Source organism: Vipera berus (assembly GCF_964194415.1).
Source record: "Vipera berus genome assembly, chromosome: 8".
NCBI lineage: Eukaryota > Metazoa > Chordata > Lepidosauria > Squamata > Viperidae > Vipera > Vipera berus.
The window spans coordinates 5999231-6020198 of record NC_138211.1 but is presented as its reverse complement, the minus strand read 5'-3'; the positions used below and the strand labels follow the sequence as shown (position 1 = coordinate 6020198).

The 20968-nt window shown below is 40.4% G+C and overlaps 1 protein-coding gene across 1 annotated transcript in view; it reads left to right on the top strand.

Moving 5' to 3' along the window:
• The window catches only part of NTM (neurotrimin), a gene marked incomplete at its 3' end in the record, with an annotated part of 577786 nt that overhangs the window by 500722 nt on the left and 56096 nt on the right, over nucleotides 1–20968 (top strand). The window contains 1 exon segment of the mRNA XM_081333436.1: nucleotides 4109–4234. Within this exon segment, the coding sequence (XP_081189562.1) occupies nucleotides 4109–4234 (126 nt within the window).

Sequence of the window (20968 nt, the reverse complement as noted above, 5' to 3'; positions counted from 1 at the left end):
AGGTAATCATTCCGCACAAGAGTGAAAGACAACATTAGAACATGGTTAAACTTGGAGGTATCTTGTATTATTTTGTCCTATCCTGCCAGTAACTGGGAATCCACAGGGCAAAATTATTTTTGCTGGGTAAGGCATAAAGCAAGCAACATTTGATTGTCTGTCTGGCAGGATCAAAGTAGTTATCACACCAAGTTCATTTTGGTTTCATTTACCTCAGGCGTGTCAAACTGCCAGCCCACAGGCCAGATGCGTCACACTGAAACTGCCCCCACCCCATTGCCGGCAATGGGGAAAATGTCACGATACATTGTGCTATGTCACATGATGTCACAAGTTTGACATGCCTGATTTACCCAGATAGCATCACACACACACACACACACACACACACACACACACACACACACACACACACCCAAGACAGAGAAGACAACAGATATGGGGAGCTCAATATTTTTAGAAGTGCAACAAATCTTTGGACAATTCTTACATTTGTTAAATTAGCCCAAATCAGATAGACATATTTTAAGGGCAGATTTCTTTTCAAACACTTAGTACAACTGGCTGAAACAGAATCTGCCATGTCACAGTTCATGGCCTTCAAAGATTAGTTTAGTTGCTGCACTCCTGTCAGAAGCACTGCGGCACTTTCAGGTTGAAAAGATTAGCCAATGCCCAGTCGGCGGCTCCTTTCATATCCCCAGCAGGAGCAGGAGGGAAGGACGAGAGCTCAACCCCACCACATGGCAGGTATTGGGTCTCAAACACAGACTTGATAAAGTCCAAGCCAGCATCCTAACCACTCAAACCGCGGTGCTCCTTTAAAGGGTTGGATACCAAGTGGCACTAATTTGGAAGAATGCTGTGCATATATTAAGGAAAGGTTTGGTTATAATATGGAAACCACATATTAAAATTATTACCATTATTATTATTTCTGTGGGCCTTTGGAACAAATTGGATGTTGATAAAGTTGCCTTGCGGTTGATCTCAGCATCTCCACATTGTTTTCTCGCCCTTGCTTTCTTCTAGTATGTCTTTTTCAACCTCCCAGCTTAGCCTGCAACCCTGGGATTTCCTGATGATCTCACGTGAAAGGATTAACCAAATCCAATCCTACTTATCTCTTTCTGATCAGCTCTGGTTTCTAGCTGCTAACACATGACTCATTCTAAGTGTAGACTGATCTATATATTTATTCTTTTAGGTCCCAGAAGGGATGGAAATGTAGCATTGATCAAACTGGAACAGGTCAGAGTCAAATATACCAGTATTTCTGTTCATGAAACCAAAGGACTTTATACACAGCTAACTTAAATACAAAGAAAGGTCACAGGGTGCAAATCTGGTAGACATGTAGTAGAAATAATAGCAATAGCACTTAGATTTACATACTACTCCATAGTGCTTTACAGAGTGGTTTACAGAGTCAGCATCTTGCCCCAACAATCTGGGTCCTCATTTACTGATCTCAGAAGGATGGAAGGCTGAGTCAGCCTTGAGCAGGTCAGGATCGAACTCCTGGCTGTGGACAATTAGCCTGCAGTACTGCATTCTAACCACCATGCCACCACCCAGAAACAAGGAGTTAAACATAACCTAGTCAAGGACTGTAATTTCTGGCAACTTTGGAAGCTGTTTAGCAGAGGCAGAATATTTTCCTAGGAGTCCAGATGTTAGTCTCTTGAACCTGTAGAGAACTTTCTTATCCTGCAAGACCTTTGGTTAAGGTGCTACCTCCAGCTGGCTTCAGGGACTTTCATTGTTCAGTGTTTTGTGGGACTAGAAGAGGAATGCAGAAATAATGCAGTAATTCCTTTGTATCCTCAGAATTTATGTTTCCTATGGTACTGGATCCATCTTTGCTTCCGTTCTCTAGCTGTGAGCCTACCAGATCAGGTTGCCCTATTCCTATAGTTGCCCCAAACTATGTCCATTTGTGATGAGCACAACACCTCTGAGAACTTCAAGGCAAGTTTATTCTTGCATTGGTTTTTATGGCCCATGAAGCAAAGCTTACACGGTAATAAATCAATTAGTCTTCAAGATGCTGCAAGTCTCTTTGTAGTCTTTCTTCAAAAGCTCTTATTTGTTCCATGTGGACAATTTTGGATCTTCTACATCATCTTCCATAAAGTCTTCACACTGGGAAATATATTTCACATCCTGTTCTGTTAGAGTCCTACTTTGGCTACCTTGCAATGAAGCCAAACCAATATTCATGTCTAAATATTTTTGCCCCGTCTCCTACCGCCCATTCTACTAGCTTGGTCCTTTGTTGTTCTCTAGTGGACAGGTAGAATATTAGCTCTTGTGTCAGAAGCCAAGAAAATGAACTCCTGATAGCCTTTCCAGACATAGGGTAATTCATTACTTAGCTTGATTTCCACTTAAAATGTACTTTAACTACACTTCCAGTTACAAACCTTAAATCACCTCTCATGTTCACAGAAAAGTCCATCATTTTTTATTTTATTGCCTAGTGTTGGCATGACATAATCCTTTCCTGAGCGTCTCCAAGTGTTTTACAGATCAATAAATTACTTACTTTGTGTCAAAGGGCAATGAATGCAAAGGCTCTGTGTCCATTCTACATTTATCCAGCTTCCTTGAAAAAGATTGAAAAGGTGGCTGGCACATGGATGGGACGTAGGGAAGGAATTGAGAAAAGCAGATTCCAAGGTGTTTAATAATTAAAAAACCAGAGACAAATATATGAGCATCTCTCAACCAATGGTTCTTATGTCAGGTAAACAAATACCATGATGTACGCAAGATGTGGCTATGTGAATTCAAATTTGCTGTGGTTTTAGACTAAGAGGGAAGAGGTGGTGTAAGTGCCAAAACTTCATGGACAAAAAAACTCAGCCTTTGAAAATGTTAAATGTATGATGGGACTGATCAAATAGTATGCCAAGGACATATTAATATATGGAGGACAGTAGGGAGAGATTTCCTTGGCACATGTTCTCTTGTTATCTACATTGCTAGGTGTATTCTCCCATACCATGTGATCTGAGAGAATATAATTGCTGTACAGTCCATTTTGAATGAGTTGACCCAATTACCCAATAAAAGATACTTAAAATTTATAAGCAGGGGGCTTTCTTGCCATCCATCCTTCTGAGTTATTTTTGACTGGGAATGGTTAGAACATAACATACAAAGGTACTTTAAAAGGCTAGTAGCAGAAACTGTCTCCCTTTTCTTAAGCTTCTACAAAAATAGGTATGGATAAAGCTATGAACAGAAATGTTGTTGTATCTTGGCTGAAAGTTGGTGACACTTGCAAGGCTTGACTGAATTGCTTTGAGGGCCACATCCATTTCTGTTGGTTATCCTTCTACAGGAAACAAATATCTACGGTGCTTCAATAGAACAATTGTGAACGGTCCATTATATTGAGTTGAATCACTGGTCTATTTAGTCCAACATGATGGTCATTGACCACCTGGGGTTCTCCATAATTTCCATTAAGAAATTCTCCTGCAAAAATTGAGGAAGCTAAGGTTTCGAATGCAATAGTAGCAAATATCTGTAGTTCCGGTGTAGAATGAGGATGGAAGTTCATTCTCCAAGCTTGTCGGTTGGCCCCATCACAAGATCCATCACAAGACTCTTGCTTGATGCAACCCACACCTGACCCATCATAAGACCCTCACTTGATGCAACCCACGTCTGATTCATTAGAAGACTCTTACCTGATGTGATCTCCCCATCACAAGACCTACTGACCACACTAAGCCCTTATAAGCCAATGCACACTGACATCCCTTAAATTCCTGTTGAAGATGTTACCTAGTCTGGTAATAAAACGTTTAGAAACCAAGCCACAAGTTTTGGAGAATGAACCTCCACCCTCATGTTCTGTATCTCTCTAGTGCAGGCATGTCAAACTTGCGATGTCATGTGACATTGTGCGACGTATCGGAACTTTCTCCCATTGCCGAAAATGGGATGGGCGCGGTTTCTCCATGACGCTCTGGCCCGCAGGCCAGCAGTTTGACACCCCTGCTGTAGTGAATTGTGGTCTATCTCAAAGAATGTTCAGAAATTAACAGCTTTCCTAATTCTTTAGCTGACTTTCTTCCTTTTCTTGTCCCTGCAGTACCTCCCAAGATTATTGAGATCTCTTCAGACATCTCCATCAATGAAGGTGGAAACATAAGTCTTACCTGCATAGCTACAGGAAGGCCAGACCCGACAATCACCTGGAGGCATCTTTCACCTAAAGGTAAGGTAAACTTTGAATGGTCCTTCCCCTTCAAAATCCTGGTCTTGGAATGTTGCCGCCTTACAGAGTAGGATACCTTGATGTCAGACATGTCCATGCTTGGCAACCATCTTATTTGCTTTATTTATTTTAGCATATTTCCTGATCTGAAGAGTCATTGTGCCTATGGATATTAATTCCCTAGTGCAGAGGTAGGCAGAGGTTATGGGTTCTACTTTTTTTTCTGGGTTTTTCCCCCCTTAAGGCCGCAGTATATTCTGAGCAAAATATATATGCCAAATAATAGCTGAGCTAAAAGATACAATAAGACAATTAACATCAGCAAATCGAACATCTGTGGCTGTCTCGGTGTATTTGTTCCCTTCTGCTACACACAATTGATGTGTAATGAGAGAACAAAGTACTTCAGTACACCCAGAACTGAATAATGTGGAGAAACCTCTTCACAACAAATGTTCATATTCCACAAGAGTGTCCCTGTGTCCAAAAAAAGAAACGAGAAAAATAGCAACCAGGCAAGCAAGCTTTTTTCCAATCATTTGATTTCACTGATCAATTTATTTTCTATTTGGAAAATAGCACACATTATATTTATTTTCTATTCTGTGGATTCCACTGAACGTGTAAAAATGCAATGTGATTGAAACTCAGTTTTCTCCATGACACGATTACTTTCCACTTATAAGGTTTGTTCTTGGATGTTTGTGTCTGTGTGTGTGTGTGTATGTGTGTGTGTGTGTGTGTGTGTGTGTGTGTGTGTGTGTGTGTGTGTGTTAAAAGATGTATTTACCCAACCTTATAGTCTAAAAATGGGATAGCCCAGGAAGGGACCTACTGTTTTTGTTGTGTCTCTGAGCTCAGAAAGAAGAAAAGATTAAAAAGCCCAGCCAGTTATAAATGTCATGAATCATAATGACAGATTTCAGTCAGATTATCACTACATTTTGCCTAAATCACAGTTGTTGGGTGAGTGGGATAAAACAGAGAAAGATTTTGGAAGAAGCAGAAAAAGGCCGTCTATGGAGGTTCTCAGTCATCCAGGTGACGATTGTCCCAAAGGTGCTTTTTTCAGGAGGCAAGTGGACTTTCGTACCTTTCTTCTGAAGATGTTTCACTTCTCATCCAAGAACCTTTGATGCAAATGACCATCTGTCTGCAAGCAATACATATCCTTCCACTCCCCACCATCTAGTCAGAGCTGAAGAAGCGTCTTGGATGAGAAGCGAAACGTCTTTAAAAGGAAGACAAGAAAGTCCAGTTGGCCTCCTGGAAAAAAAAAAAAGAAGGGTACCTTTGGGGCAGAAAAAGTCTGGAATTTTTTTGAGCCACATCTTCACCTTGTACTTATTTTCTCATTCTGACAACCCATCTAACTTCACCCGATGGTCTATCTCAGAGGTCCACAACCTTTTGGGCACCAGGGACTGGTTCTGTGGATAGAAGCTTTTCCGTGGAGGGTACGTGGTTTTGTGTGCTGCCTGCATCCCACGGATGGGGCTTTTCTTGTTTGTGCAGACCGGTTGCCGGCATGCCACGGCCTGGTACTGGTCTACAGACCAGGGGGTTGGGGACCCCTGCTCTACCTAATGGGTGGCACAGGGTTCCTTTGTCATCCATAGGCTTTTGCTTCATCGGATGGATTTCACTTTGGGGTGTGGCCACTGGTATATTTTCATTCTGCAGAGATGTTTGAGTCCCTGTTATCCACCCAGATTTTTTTTTCCCCTCCAAGAACTTTACTTGAGTTGAAATCGGAAGTCTCCATTATGTGTAGGTTTTAGCTGCTATGGAAACTCTGAAGCAACCAAGGGGAGAGGAGCAGGCTAATCAGATTTTACCTGCAGAGTTAGGTAATTTGCTTGAGTAGCCTGGACCTGATTTCATGTTGTGCTGAGGTGTTTGGAATGAGCCACGCAGTCACCCTCAAAATAATGGTTTGCCTGAGGATCCTTTTTCCGTTCTGTCCAAAAGATCTCAAACTGGTGCCTGATAGGATTTGAGTAGGCCTTCTAAACGTTTTTACACAACAGAAGATGACTCTTAGAAGATACGTCAAGAATGGTGTCTTCTGTTCTCCCAAATTTCAATTCTCCCACATTTCCGCTATCCCATTTTCCAGTTCTTCTCTGCAAAACTGTTGCTTCAATTTTGCTGCTGTGCAATTCCAGTGGTTCCATATTGTTTCCTTCAAGGGATGTCCTTTTTCTATGGTCTTTAAAACAAAGCATTGGGTACCTGAATCGTTATTGCAAATAGACAGATGGGTGATGACACCTGGCTAGTGTTGTGCTACTCTGGGAGATTTCTTGTAGCTTCTTTGCAGGACTTTAATTTAAAGATTTCCCACTGATAAAATTTAACTAAAAGAAGAATTGCACCATTATGTCATAAATATCCCCCCCCCCAAAAAAAAATTGGAAGGTCTAAATATCTGAAAAAGATCAGATTAAAAAAAAACACTTCTGACAAACTGAATGCTATAACTAAAGAATTAAACTAAAGAATATAACTAATGGATTCACCAAAATTAGGATTATTACCTGTATTTTAGATGGAGATTGTGTGGTGTCAATGTGTAAGAAGAGCCTTTTTTTTTTTTTTTTTTGCTTTGGGCAGCTAAATTGTTAATCTCTTAGCAATAGAAATATTAAATAATTTTCAACTGAAAAATGGTATGGTAACATTTAGTTCAGTAATTGTACTAAAAAATGATAAAAGGAAGAGTATCACTAGGTATCACTGAAATCCTAATGCGACCTATAATAAAACCTGAAGATTTTATGCTAAGTGAAATTTTAACAAACAAACAAAAGTCACCATTAAACCTCAGATTGTTAGAGAGTTTTGTGATCTGAAATTGTAGTCGGCACACTGCACAGCTTGGCCTACGGTTGTCTTTTCATTTTATATGTCTCCGTGGTTTGCAACTTATAACATTTTTTGGTTCAAAATTGTAAAGGAAATTCATATACACATAGCACATAAATGTATAACTAAGTGAAAATTCATGACAAGAATACCTAACAAAAAAGATGTTGGTTTGAATATATATTTTCATGTGGCTTTTAAAAAAACAGCAGCAAATGGAATTAATGTATGACTGAACACACATGAAACTGTGACAAACTAGAAATAGCATAAGCTGTCCATCCCTAAGAGAACATATATTTTAATCTGCATGCTTTCTAAATTTTATATTACCTGGTGCATCCAATCTTCCCATAATACCATTAAACCTGTTATGTGATTGAGCTATTTGTCAAAAGGGTGAAGGTATAGCTTGTGCATTGGAATTGGAGAACCAAATGTTTGCAGCATCTGGATTCCACCATGAATTCTTCTACTTAGAGCCCCTGTGATAAATTTCTAGTAAATGAAGTTTTCACCGCAGTGGTGTAGCAGGCCATAAGCAAAATTCCAGAATGTTTCAGGGCTGCAACAGCTAGTGTGTTTTTATAAATGTTTTCATTTAAGGCTGCTTTCCATTCTAAATCCCTCTAGCTGTCCTCTAAATTAGAATAATATAACTGTTTGAAAGAGCAGTACAGTTTTTGTTAAGAAGGATATTAACGCACTTAAGAGGACCGCCAAGGATCCTTTCATTGAACAATTTAGAAATAGAATAAGTTAGCACCGGTCTTGAATGGAGTTGTGGGAAAATTTGGCCTTCTTCTGTTTTACAGAAAATGGGCCTTTGAAGCTATGAAAGTCGGTTTAACAAAATGCAGAATTAGAAGACAGTTTAATTTGACTAGTGTCAGAAGTTGTGAATGCTCCAACACTGGAAGTTTTTTAAGAAGAGATTGGACAACTATTGGTCTGAAATGGTATAGGGCAGTGATGGCAAACCTTTTAGAGACCGAGTGCCCAAACTGCAACCCAAAACCCACTTATGTATTGTTGGGTGCTGGGTGGGCGTGGCCCATTGGGTGGGTGTGGCCCATTGGGTGGGTGTGGCTGCAGTGGTAACGGCAGACTGGGTGGGACTAAAAAGTTCAATCAATCAATTCCAACTTTGCGAAAACTTTTTTTCCCGCGAGAAGTTGAAATTGATTGATTGAACTTTTTTTTTTTTTGCAGCCGAGGCCTAAAGCAAAAAGGTTTTATAAAACCCAGCTGAAGGACCTAGGACTGAGGCAATGGGGCGCATGCCCACAGAGAGGGCTCTGTGTGCCACCTGTGGCACCCGTGCCATAGGTTCGCCACCACAGGTATAGGGCTTCCAGCCTGAGCCATGGGTTGGACTAGAAGACCTACAAGGTTCCTTCCAACTCTGTCATTCTGTTATTCATCCAGAAGACTCTTCTGGTTGTGGCTAAAAAAATACTAATGATCTTTTGCGTAAAATTGGGCGTCCACCATCTTAACCTTTTTTTTCTTTTTTTTTAAGCTATGCTCTGGGGTTACCCTTGATCTCATGTTGTATATTACTAAAAGAGAAAAAGACATGGGTGCAGACACTGGGGTAGACAAATAGATAGAGATGAACAAATTAAATTGTCTCCTCTTCAATCTCACATCCCCTGAAGTTGATCTCTCTAATCCCTTGGAAGGCATATGTGATTATTTGTTGGTTTTTAAGAAGCTTTATTCAATAATTAACATAGTGGCATATTGCAACCACTTTTCTAGGTTAATGACCTATTATGCAAAGTAAATTATTTTTTATTTGGCTTTGATCACTTTTATGTGTTGGACTGCAGTTTTAGAACTCTGGGGAGAAATGAAAATGACAAAAAGTGGCATTAAATAGTACAGAGAGACTGTTTAGTATAGTGGTGAAGGCATCATCAGAAACTGGAGACTGTGAGTTCTAGTCCCACCTTAAGAATGAAAGCTGGCTGATGACTTTGGAACAATCATCAGAAGTTTGGGAGTTCCACTTTCACCTTAGCCAGGTGATCCTGGACCAATCACCAGGAGACTGTGAATTCTAGTCGTGCCTTAGGCATGAAAATTGGCTTGCTTATTTTCGGCCAATCACCAGGAGACTGTGAGTTCTAGTCCCACTCTAGGCACAAAGCTAGCTGGGTGACCTCATTCCTAGGAATCAGACTATGGCAAACCACTTTTGAAAAACCTTGCCCTGAAAATTGCAAGAGCTTGTCCGGGCTGTTGGCAGAAGTGAAGATTGACTTGAACAGACAAAAATAAAATAAGTTATTTGTTCCTGAGATTATTTCTCATTCTCATCTTCCTTGAACTGTCAGGCTGTAGAATGTGGTATTCTTGACTACAGTTTACAGAAAATCATTAATACCATGCAAACGTTAATTTCTAGCCAGACAAAGATGTCTTAACTTTTCATCTCTCCAACATGCAGAAGATTGAAAATGTCTTTCTGGACTCCCCGTTTTTCTGCCTACTTCTTCAATTGCCACTTGATGGAAAAGCAGCTTGCCTTCATTAGCGTGGGCCCGAGAAGCTCTAATTGACAGGATGTGTTCGTCTGAGCTAGCAAATATCAAGACATCGGATGTGGGGAAGCATGGAGTGTGTCTGGAAGGTCAACATTGACACCTGCTGGGACAGATTCAATCCAGAATCTGGTAGCTTGGCAGATAATATTATTAGTGTCAGAATCCTGGGAGGGGCTGAGTTCACTCAAATGGCAGAAACAGAGTTTTTTGGTTTTTTTTTCAAGCAGGCATCAGAAGATTGACACCTTGAAGGTCAAGAAATAGAACAAGTGTAGGAGGCAGCTATAGAATTTCCTCTCCGCAGAAAACTCCCAGGTTCAGCTCTGTCCACTTTCACTGAGCAACACTTGCTCTTAGAAAATGTGGAGTTATTTTATAACAACTGGGTTTGAGTGATAGACTTTTTTTGGTCTGGTAACAATGGTGGTGACCCCAAAGAGTCACACACTGTAGAGACGGAACTGGGAGTTGCTAAGTTCTGAACTTGTGAGCCTCACACTCTTGCAGCTCATAATCTAAATTGGCCCAGCACAAGGAACCAGCAGGAAATCTAAACAATTAAGACATCTCAGTGCCTGTTAGGTGTTTTTTTAAGGAAAGTGGTTTCTTTTATAAGTTAGTTGCTTTGCAAGAGTCCTTCCATAAAATAACGGAGTGCTCTGTTTAAGAAAGTCCAGATCTAGCTAATCCATAGCTTTCACCGTTAAAACTTTCTTCTTTCCTTGGAATCTATTGTCATGCTTGTACTAATGTAGACATATTTGCAACTTACTTAATGTAATAACCAGGAACTGCTTATATCAAAAAGCATTATCAGATTAAATGAGTGTGGTGTCTGAGCAAGCAATAGTCCTAATCTTGTTGGCCTATTTTCACAAGCGCTAATGCTCATAACATTTACTAGGTGAATAGATCAATCTAAATACATCCAATCAAATCTTCATTAGAGTCATAAACCAGCCTAGATCTAAATATATGTATACTCTATACTCGCCATTAGCTGTTTCATTTAAGATTGCCTTCCTCCTTAACCCTCACCCTGATTCCTATATGCTAAATGATCTTCTAGTCAAGAGAAGCCTCGGCTGAGCAGAAATCAGCATGCTGGCTTGTCCCATTTTCTTGGCAAATAAGATCTTAATCTTTCTTCTAGAGGCCAACAGACTATCATGGGTGCCAGCGAAATTAACCAAAGGTTCAAATCCTGTTGATAACTCAACCGTCTTCTTGTTTATTCTTGAAATGATCACAGCATTAACTCTGAGCTCTGATTCCGTTACCATTATTGCTTGATACTACCCATGTGTTACTGCCAAAGAACCTGGAAGATGAGCAGTAGACTATGGAGACCAATTGTTTCTGAGTAGATGGGAATCTTGGTGAGCATTGTTTAATGAGGTAAAGTATATTACAGACAGCATTAACTTGGCAGCAGTTCATACCACGACATTATGTTTAACCTGGCTACCTGCCATGGGTTTTGAGACACATTTCCGATGTAAGAGGGAGAGCATGAAAAACTTTTGAGCCTGGTTACACAGCCTGAAAGGCATCAGCTATGGCTAAAGGCATATAAATACAGTAATATCAAGGGTTGCATTTGCACTTAGATTCCCTTTTCCTTTTATAAAATATGTGTTATCAATTTTTGAAGTACAGGAATATTAAGGGCACAGGCTAAGTGTGCACATTTAACATAGTTACAGATTAACCTGTTTTTGTTTTTTTTCCTGGGTTCACACCAGGGATTGAGCTAGGGCTACAGGATATGAACCCACTTCCTCTCAACATATTGCTTCAATATGGGTCTTCTCTGCAGAAAAAAAAATAGCATTTCAACTTAGAAAATGAATTAAGGATGTCTCAAAGTGCATCTCAAATAGATTTGTTACTCTTTGGTGAGCAGAATTGCTGGAGAAACTGCTACTGGAGAATAAACAAGAAAAGAAATAGGGGTCATTATGATGGGAATATAATGTGGCTGGGAGGCTGCATGGGAGAGAACAGTGGTGGCCTGATGCTGATCTGAATATGGACTATTTAATTTTAGCGCACCATACAAGAATAGCAAAACAGGTGGACAAACTTGAGTTTTTAACATTCTATGCCAGGCATTTCAAACCAGCAATAAGTTTGGAGTATTTCAATATCTACATTGCTTAGATCATTCAGATCAGAACATCTTTGACGTAAGAAGCTCCTGTTTTATTTTCACAATATGCTTTTAGGCCCAACTGGAAAAAAAATGCTGCTTCACCCTGGGACTTTTTTTTTTAGATATTTATTTATCTAAAAGAGGCAGTTAAAGAAACACCTGTGCCAGAGAGAGAGAGATACAGATACCCTTTCTACCTAGGTACTCTTTGTTGGCATTCCTTGCTTGGTATACAATCCTTGAGATATTAATTTCATCTCTAAGGACAGATTTTATTGAAATTGGCAATGTGATCATTCCTGGAATGAAAGAAAACCTGGATGCATTTTAGGTGCATGTGTGTCTGTTTTGAAACAAAAAGGGGAGAATTGGGAGAATCTGGGCTTTCCAGATTGCGATAGTCTGTTTCTTTCCTTTTCCCCCATAAAGATGCCCTTAAGACAATAATCTAATTTCTTCAGTAAATACAGGAAACCCTGCTATTCTGCTTGACTCACCCCATTCTGGCCTGTGACAGAAATGCCAGGATCCGTGCGTCTTGAGTTTCAGGAGATACAAATACAAATTAAAACCTTTTTATTGGGCTTTAGTAGCTGTGCAAACTAATTATATTTTGGGCAAACTTTGCCGGCAACTCCCTCGAGGTATTATTAAAAAATTCCAAGCTGTGGAAAGGCGTCCCCATTCTGTCAACAGATGGATGCTTCAGTTGCAGAAAATTGTGCTGCAGCTCATTTTAACTTCTCTGACGTTTTCCTATCCCTTTTTCCCCCCTCTCTCTCTTTTTTTGTTTTTTGCATAAACAGGGGTAGTGGTGTTTCAGTTGGGAATGAGAAGGCAGGACACAACTAGTCCAGGGGTTCCTGATTTGCTTTACATGGGTGCCAAAGGCATAAACTGTCTTAAAAGGAATCAGAATTTATTTTAGGGACAGCTGGTGACTCAGAAAATATGTGTCATATAAATGTTTCCTGGACTCTGATTTTTGAGAGAACTATTCTTTGATTCGGGGGTGGGTCTTATCATATCAGGATGATGAGAAGCAGAGAAATGTCAGAAAGCAAAGGTTCCCTGCCATCCAGTGGAGTTTCAGATTTTTGCACCCCAAATACAATGAGGGCAAAGGATTGTTCTCCGAGCTTGTGGGTTGGTTTCTTCACCAATGTTCAGTGTCAATGTTCTTCTGTTTATAAGAGCTTTGTGTGGTCTTGTGATGGGTTAGGAGTGAGTGTGTTAAGTGAAGGTTTTGGGATGGGCTAGGTGGGAGTCATCAGTGGGAGTCTTTTAATGGGTCTTGTGACAAAACTCCCACTGATGCCTCACACCTAACCCATCACAAGACCCTCACTTGACACACCCACACCTGACTCATCATAAGACCCATCACAAGACCCTCACTTGACACACCCACACCTGACTCATCATAAGACCCATCACAAGACCCTCACTGGACACAACCACACCCTGACCCATCACAAGACCTACTGACCACACAAAGCCCTTATAAACATCCTCTGAACCCCGCTGAACATGTTACCTAGTCTGGTAACAAAATGTGAAGAAACCAACTCACAAGCTCAGAGAACAAACCTCATCCTACACCTGAGCTACAGATATTTGCCACTATTACACGGTAGTGTACAGTTAAATAAATTAAAAACAAGATATCTCATCACTCAGCACTGATTTTACAATGATGGACATATTATCCATTCAATCATCTTTGACTCTTGGAGATTCCATGGTCCAGGTCTGTCCATATCTTCTGATCTTCTTTGAGTTGTTCTATGCTCTGGCAAGTGTCAGCTTTGATAGTGTCCAGCCACTGTGTTCTTTGGAGGCGTGGTTTCCTTTTACCGCTAACTCTTCCAAACATTATTGCATTCTCCAGTGAGTACTCTTTCATGACATGGCCAAAGTAAATAAGATGTAGATTCATCTTCTAATTTTATGTAAACAAATAAAACTGGAAAGGTTCCTAATCTCAGATTAGACCTTTGGGTCATTTTGCCTACAACTGGACAAAACCAAAGCTGAATTTGAGAACATTGATATAATCTGACAAGAAGGGAACCTGCTGAATTTCATATTGTTCTCTGTTGGTCTACTTGGGTAGGTGAAACTCTTTGTAAGATAGAGACAGTAAGGTTCTACCAACCTGTTAAAAATGAGGTCTCCATTTTCAGATTTGTAAGAGCATAGTTTTCACATAATAATTTAGCCCAGGGCTCTTCAAACTTGGCTCTTTTATGACTTGTGGACTTCAACTCCCAGAGTTCCTCAGCCAGCATGCTTGGCTGAGGAATTCTGGGAGTTGAAGTCCACAAGTCATAAAAGAGCCAAGTTTGAAGACCTCTGATTTAGCCTTTCAAGACTAATGGGAAAAGCCATTTGGACAGAATGTGATGTAAATGTTGGTAGAGCAGCAGTGGTGCTTTGTTAGAGAAGAAAGGCATCAGCAGGCAAGGTTGTCCCTCATCGGAGGTCCGTAAGCTTCAGTTTTGTCCTTGCCATCTGCCATCTAGTCTCATGGGCTCCTGCAACCATCATTTCCAAAACTGGCATTCTTTCCAGTTGTCGCAAATTACACTGCAGGTCAGTAAATCATCAGAAGTGAGAGAGTGACAGAAGATATGAGGAAGATCCCTGCCATGCTGTGGAGAGAAGGCACAGAGCTTTAAACAGTTTGTCATTTTTCCATGTTGGAGACAGTTCTGAGCTTCCTGATTGATACCCACACTTGGGTATAGGTGCCTGAGAATGGTAGCTTCATGGCAACAGACATCCAGGAAAGAGGAGCTGAGAAAATATTAAAGACAACCATTAATCTATATTACATTGCATATTTTAGTCTAGTGAAAAGAAGGTCCAGGGGTGACAGGATAGCAGTGTTCCAATATCTCAGGCCCTGCCACAAAAAAGAGGGGGACAGCCTATTTTCCAAAGCACCAGAAGGCAAGACAAGAAGCAACGGATGGAAACTAATCAAGGAGAGAAGCAACCTAGAACTAAGAAGAAATTTGCTGACAGTGAGAATAATTAATCAGTGGAAGAGCTGGCCTTCAGAAGTTCTGAGTGGAAGCTTTTAAGAAGAGATTGGACAACCATTAGTCCAGAGTGGTATAGGCTCTCCTGCTTGTGAAGGGGGTTGGATTAGAACAGGGGTCCCCAACCCCCAGTCCATGGACCAGTACTAGGCTGCGGCATGCCAGCAACCGGTCAGCACAAACAAGCAAAGTCCCATCTGTAGGATGCAGGCAGCACACAGAACCACACACTCTCTGGTCCACAGAAAAAACTTTCTTCACAGAACTGGTCCCTGGTTCCCAAAAGGTTGGGGACCTCTGGATTAGAAGACCTCCAAGGTCCCTTCTGACTCTGTTGTTCTTTCATTCTGTTCTGTTAAGAATTCATTTCCTGAAGCGCTCTGGGAAAAGTGGTAGTCTCTTGTTAAATCTTATTTTCAATTCACTTAACTAACCCTGCCTCAAATTGACTGTTCCTTCTATTGCTGTGGGATAACTTTTGCATCTAATAAAACAAACATGGCTCCAACAACTAAAAACTATTTGCATATTGTGTGTATCTGAGATGAATTCAGAAATTGGCTTTCTATTCTATAGTGGATGGAATGATATAACGGGAATTGCTTTTTGGAGAGAGAGGGAAAAAAAGTCAGATAAAACCATGTATTTTCCAATCAGGTGAATTAGGGCTGAGGTTACATTTACTTAAAGTTTATTGTTTCATTTGATTTATAGTTTGGAGAGCGTTTTTTTATGATCAGTGTGGTCTTGAAGAGATGGTCTGGGGAAGATAACATTTAGGGATTGAAGGATGTTTGTTTCATTTTGTGTTGCCCTTTGGGTTAAGTTAAGGCTAGGGTTAGGCTCCCTTGAGGCCCTAGGTTAAATTTAAGGGCAGATGAATTTTGGAGTTTCGAATATTGTTATGATTACTTGGGAGTCATAAGATGAAAAAAACCCCCTCACCTGACACTAGTCTTCATCTCAGCTGGAGAACAAAGAGATCATTCTATGAAGAATCCTTGGTTTTATCTCAGCTTGATTGTTTTCCTGAAGACATTTCATTACCCTACTTAGCATCATCAGTGTGTCTTGCAAGAAGACAACCAAGCTCAGAGAGCACCAAGGACCTCTCATTTCAACCCTGACCTACAAAGGTGTTCCTCTATAGGTAACTCTGTAGAAGGATTTTAACCTGTGATTGGGCCTGAAGTACAGGAAGATCCTTCTATGTTGGTTGTCTTATGATAAAGGACAGGGACTCATCGCCAAATGTAGAGAATGAAAGCCACATAAAAGGATATCATTGTCCTCAGAAATTCTGACCATCCAGGGAACACATTTTTGAACGAGGTTGAAGGTCCACCTGATCCAGCATTGTTTCTTCTCATAATGGCCAACCAGAAGCCCTGAGAGAGCCTGGATAGGAGGCATGGAGAACATTTCCTCCCTTGAATTTTCCCAACGCATTTTTGAAGCCAACCACCACTAATAGAGATATTCTCCAAGAACGCTCTTTAAATGAGAACAGTAATAAAATTTCCATTTCCAATTGAATGTGCGTTCAATTCACCATGAAATGTTCTAGCTGCCATGAATATTAAGTGCATCAGAAACACTATAGGATTAATCTGGGAGGAATCCCAATATAATGTTTGAAATATGAATAGAAGGGTAGAACAAGATGACGGAATGAATAGCAGGTGCTGGCACTTGGAGCCACAGACAGAAAACTGAATGAATCAAGGTTAATAAACCGGCAGATGTATTTGATAAATGTGGAAACACGGGAGAAAGGAAGAGGATGAAAATAGAGGGGGGAAAGTAACCAACAATGAATACAATAGATCAAACTACACTGTAGAGAGGCTATGAGACTGCCCATCTCATTTTGTAGGGTCAAAAATTATCAGAAATTATATTGCATCGGTTCTTCTCTCCCAACTCCTGGAAATGCCAGAGAGGAGGCTCAGAAGAACAGCCTTGATTAGGCTTACAACCTTTGTGATGCAAAGTGTTTTTCCAAAGCAAAGTTTAAAATCCTTGCAACAGCTCTAATAGTTTCGCTCATTCTTGTGGAATCATTTCTTTATGGTAAATTTTCTGAGCATTCCCCCCCCACCCCAGCTGTTGTCCCCTTTTCCCCACTCATATTTGCTGTTTGCAGGATATTTGGAGAGACTGGGGAGAACCCTGCAGGATGCAACAACATCAAGGGATCCATTTTGTAGTCTATTATTTATTTATTTATTTATTTATTTATTTATTTATTTATTTATTTATTTATTTATTTATTTATTTATTTATTTATTTATTTATGTATCCCGCTTTTATTACTTTATAGTGTGACTCAAGGCAGTGAACGTATATGATATTTCTTCCTCTTCCTGTTTTCCTCACAACAACAACAACCCTATGAGGTGAGTTCGGCTGAGAGAGAATGACTGGCCCAAAGTCAACCAGCTGACTTTCATGCCTAAGTCAGGACTAGAATTCCCAGTCTCCTAGTGATTAGCCCAAAATCACCTAGATGGCTTTGATGCCTAAGGAGGGACTAGAACTCACAATCTCCTGGTGATTGGTCCAAAGTCATCCACCTGGCTTTCATGCCTAAGACAGGACTAGCGATTGGTCCAAAGTCACCCAGCTGGCTCTTATGCCTAAGGAGGGACTAGAATTCACAGTCTCCTGGTTTCTAGCCTGCTGCCTTCACCACTAGACCCAACTGGTCAGCAGTTGTACCATATTTGTGTATTTCTACTAGCTAAGGAGCAAAAAAAAAATCCTTTACCACGTGACTCTGTTTGATAATTTCACTAGCCTAATAAACAGCTCTTGAGAAGCCCATTTCATGTAGGTTTCATTGTGTATATAAAATATTTGTCAAACGTTTTAAATGAAATTAATTTAGAGCAAATTGCAATCTGCTTGTGTGGTTTCTTGTAGCCAAAAGGGAAAGATGAGTCGGAAGACAAACCTGCTTCTTACTGCTTTCTTTTATTAAGAATGGTGGAAGCCAGTGAGGTTGGTTGATGAGAAAAAGGTCCTATTTTTTTAACCATTTTTTTAACGTGATCATTGACTGAACTTGTCACCTTCCTAAAATTCATGTTAACCAAATGCTACATTGTGCTCTGGGATATGAATGTCAGGCAGAGGAGAAAAAAGTAGACCAAACTTGAGCTAGTCAACAAAGGTGTGTACGATCAGATTTTCTAAGCTTGGTAGCCACAGGGATCAGCCTTCCTAACCATGTAAGCTTGTCATTGTTTCATAATTTATTAATTTTCAGGTTGCTGTTTGTTCTAATTTTCACCAGACAGAAAATCTGATTTGTCAGGGTTTCATCAGCCCAGCTCATAAACACAAGCAGATGTTGGTAAAACGCCTGTGACAAATACTACTGGTCTTAAGAGAAGCTCTTATAAGTCCCCATGCAAGTTTTCTGCATCAGGCCTATCTGGAGGATGTTGGAAGATTAAGACGAACTTTTTAATATAAACATGGAAAATCAAGGAATTCCATCCACTGTATGAACTGGGACTTTGCACCTTTATCCACACAGATAAAGCTACACACAACCGCACAAAGCTCTAAGAACATATAGCTGTGGTTCTCCAAAGGTCCAAAGACACAAGACAGGTCTTCTCATGCCTAAGCATTCATTCTAGAATATGGAGTAGAAGACTATACAGATGCTCCTCAAGTTACAACCGTTATGGAGCTTGCCTATCATAGTTGTAACTCCTGATGGTCCTAAATAGTGACTGACCAGATTTTAAAATCTTTTTTTTTTTTTTTTTGCAGTGGTCACTAAGCAAATGGTGCAGTCATTAAGTCATTGCTGTGGGCGTGGTTTTGCCAAAAACCAGAGATAAATGCTGGGTTTTGGCAAACATGTCATAAAGTGCATTCATATAATTGTGGGACACTGTAAATGTGGCCCAGTTACTAAGCATCCAAAGTCTGATCACGTGATTGTTTGGAAGGCTGACTGCGGGAACTCTGAATCTAGATCATAAGTAGCCCCAGGAAGATCTGTTATAACTCTGAACGGTTGCTAAATAACATGAGTCAGGGACTACTTGTAGAATATTAAACCTAAGTGTTTTTCAGCCTCTGTCTAACTATTTCTCAACCTTTAAGATGAACTATGATGCTGGAGTCTATTGCGAGTCCCTTGGACTGCAAGGTGATCAAACTGGTCAGTCCTAGAGGAGATCAACCCTGACTGCTCTTTAGAAGGTCAGATCCTGAAGTTGAAACTCAAATACTTTGGCCACCTAATGAGAAGGAAGGACTCAGTGGAGAAGAGCCTAATGCTGGGAAAGATTGAGGGCAAGAGAAGAATGGGACGACAGAGAATGAGGTGGCTGGATGGAGTCACTGAAGCAGGAGGCGTGAGCTTAAATGGACTCCAGAAGATGGTAGAGGACAGGAAGGCCTGGAGGAACATTGTGCATGGGGTCACGATGGGTCAGACACAACTTTGCAACTAACAACAACAAGAAGATGAGTGGACCTCAACTCCCAGAATTCTGGGTGCTGACATCCCCTCCATCCTAAAGCTGCCCAGGTTGAGAAACCCTGGAACTTCTTTTGAAGTTCTTCCTGACTGACAGCTGAAGTATTGGAGACCCAATAAATCTAACTTTGTAAGTCCTCAGCTCAAAATATCCAGTTCTGGAACCAATAGAGTGTCTAGCTTTGTTCATATATTGCTCTAGGCCATTTGATAGTGGGATATTTCATTAATTTTTATTAGAGGCGAAGTCTAGTGGCATTCAACCACTAAAGCTGCCTCTCTTAAGACTGAAATGCACTGTTTGCCTTCTAGGCAATCATCTCTCTTTTCCTTTAAATAAGGAACCCCTACATGCAAGCCCCCTTGCATTTTTTCAATAGCAACAACTGTGATCTTCCCTCCCTAATACATTTTGTGACTGTGCAATTCCAGGAGATAAATTAATGAACTTGGGAAATGCAGGCTCTTGTTCCTGCTCTGTTAATATGCGGAATAATGTTACTGTCTGTCATCATGGCAAATTTGAATAATTCTTTAACAGCTGCTTAATAGCAAAATGCTGGACACTAAGTCCTCGCTTTCCTCGTATCTCCCAGACGTTTTATCAGAAGAGAAGGACTCTTCATATATTTTGCATAAAGCTCTGATATAAATTGCATGCAGCTCTGATATAAATTCCAGTGCCAAATCTCTGTTTCAGGCAAGCTATAATGAAGGATCACAGCAACAGATGTTTTCCTAGGCATTTAAATGAAAACACCCAAGAATGTGAGTTGAAAAATACATCCCAGTCCTTCAAACGTATCTCAAATTGGAAGGAAGAGAAATTATTTCTAAGCCAGTCAAATAATTCCCTCTCTTCCATGGAATGCCAGTAACATAACAGGCAAAATGCCCTTAAGTTTTTTTTTAAAGGAAATTCTATCTTCTTAAAGTTTTCAGAAACACTGTTTTCAGAATAACAGATTTGGAAGGGACCTTGGAGGTCTTCTAGTCCAACACCCTGCTCAGACAGGATACCCTGTTCCATTTCAGACAGTCTCTTCTTAAAAACTTCCAGTGTTGGAGCACCTACAATTTTTGGAAGCAAATCATTCCACTGATTAATTGCTCTCGTTGTCAGAAATTTCTCCTTAGTTCTAGGTTGGGTCTCTCCTGGATTAGTTTCCATCTATCGCTTCTTGTCTTGCCTTCAAAGTGTTGATGAAGATCCTCAGTCATCCACGTAGAATTATCTGGAAGATGAGTCATGGCAGCTAGACTTCATTTCTTGTTGGTTCAACATGTTTCCCTCTTTAGCCAAGTAGACTGAAGAAGCTATTTGGATACGCAGTGAAATGTTTCAAAGCAACAAGAAAAGAATTCCGGAGGCCGTGACTCAACTCCCAGTCTCCCCAAAGACTAAGAACATTGCACTTCAGAAGATTGTACATCCCAGATCGCTCTTCCTTTTCTCTCCCCATATTCAGGGTGATCCTCCTACTCCTGTTACTGTTCCATTTCCTATAAGTATTGTGGTTGTGGTTGTTTTAACTGTTCAGTCCTGTCCGGCTCTTGGTGACTTTATAAACAATTGCTCTCCATGCTACTCTGTCGAGCACCGCTTCT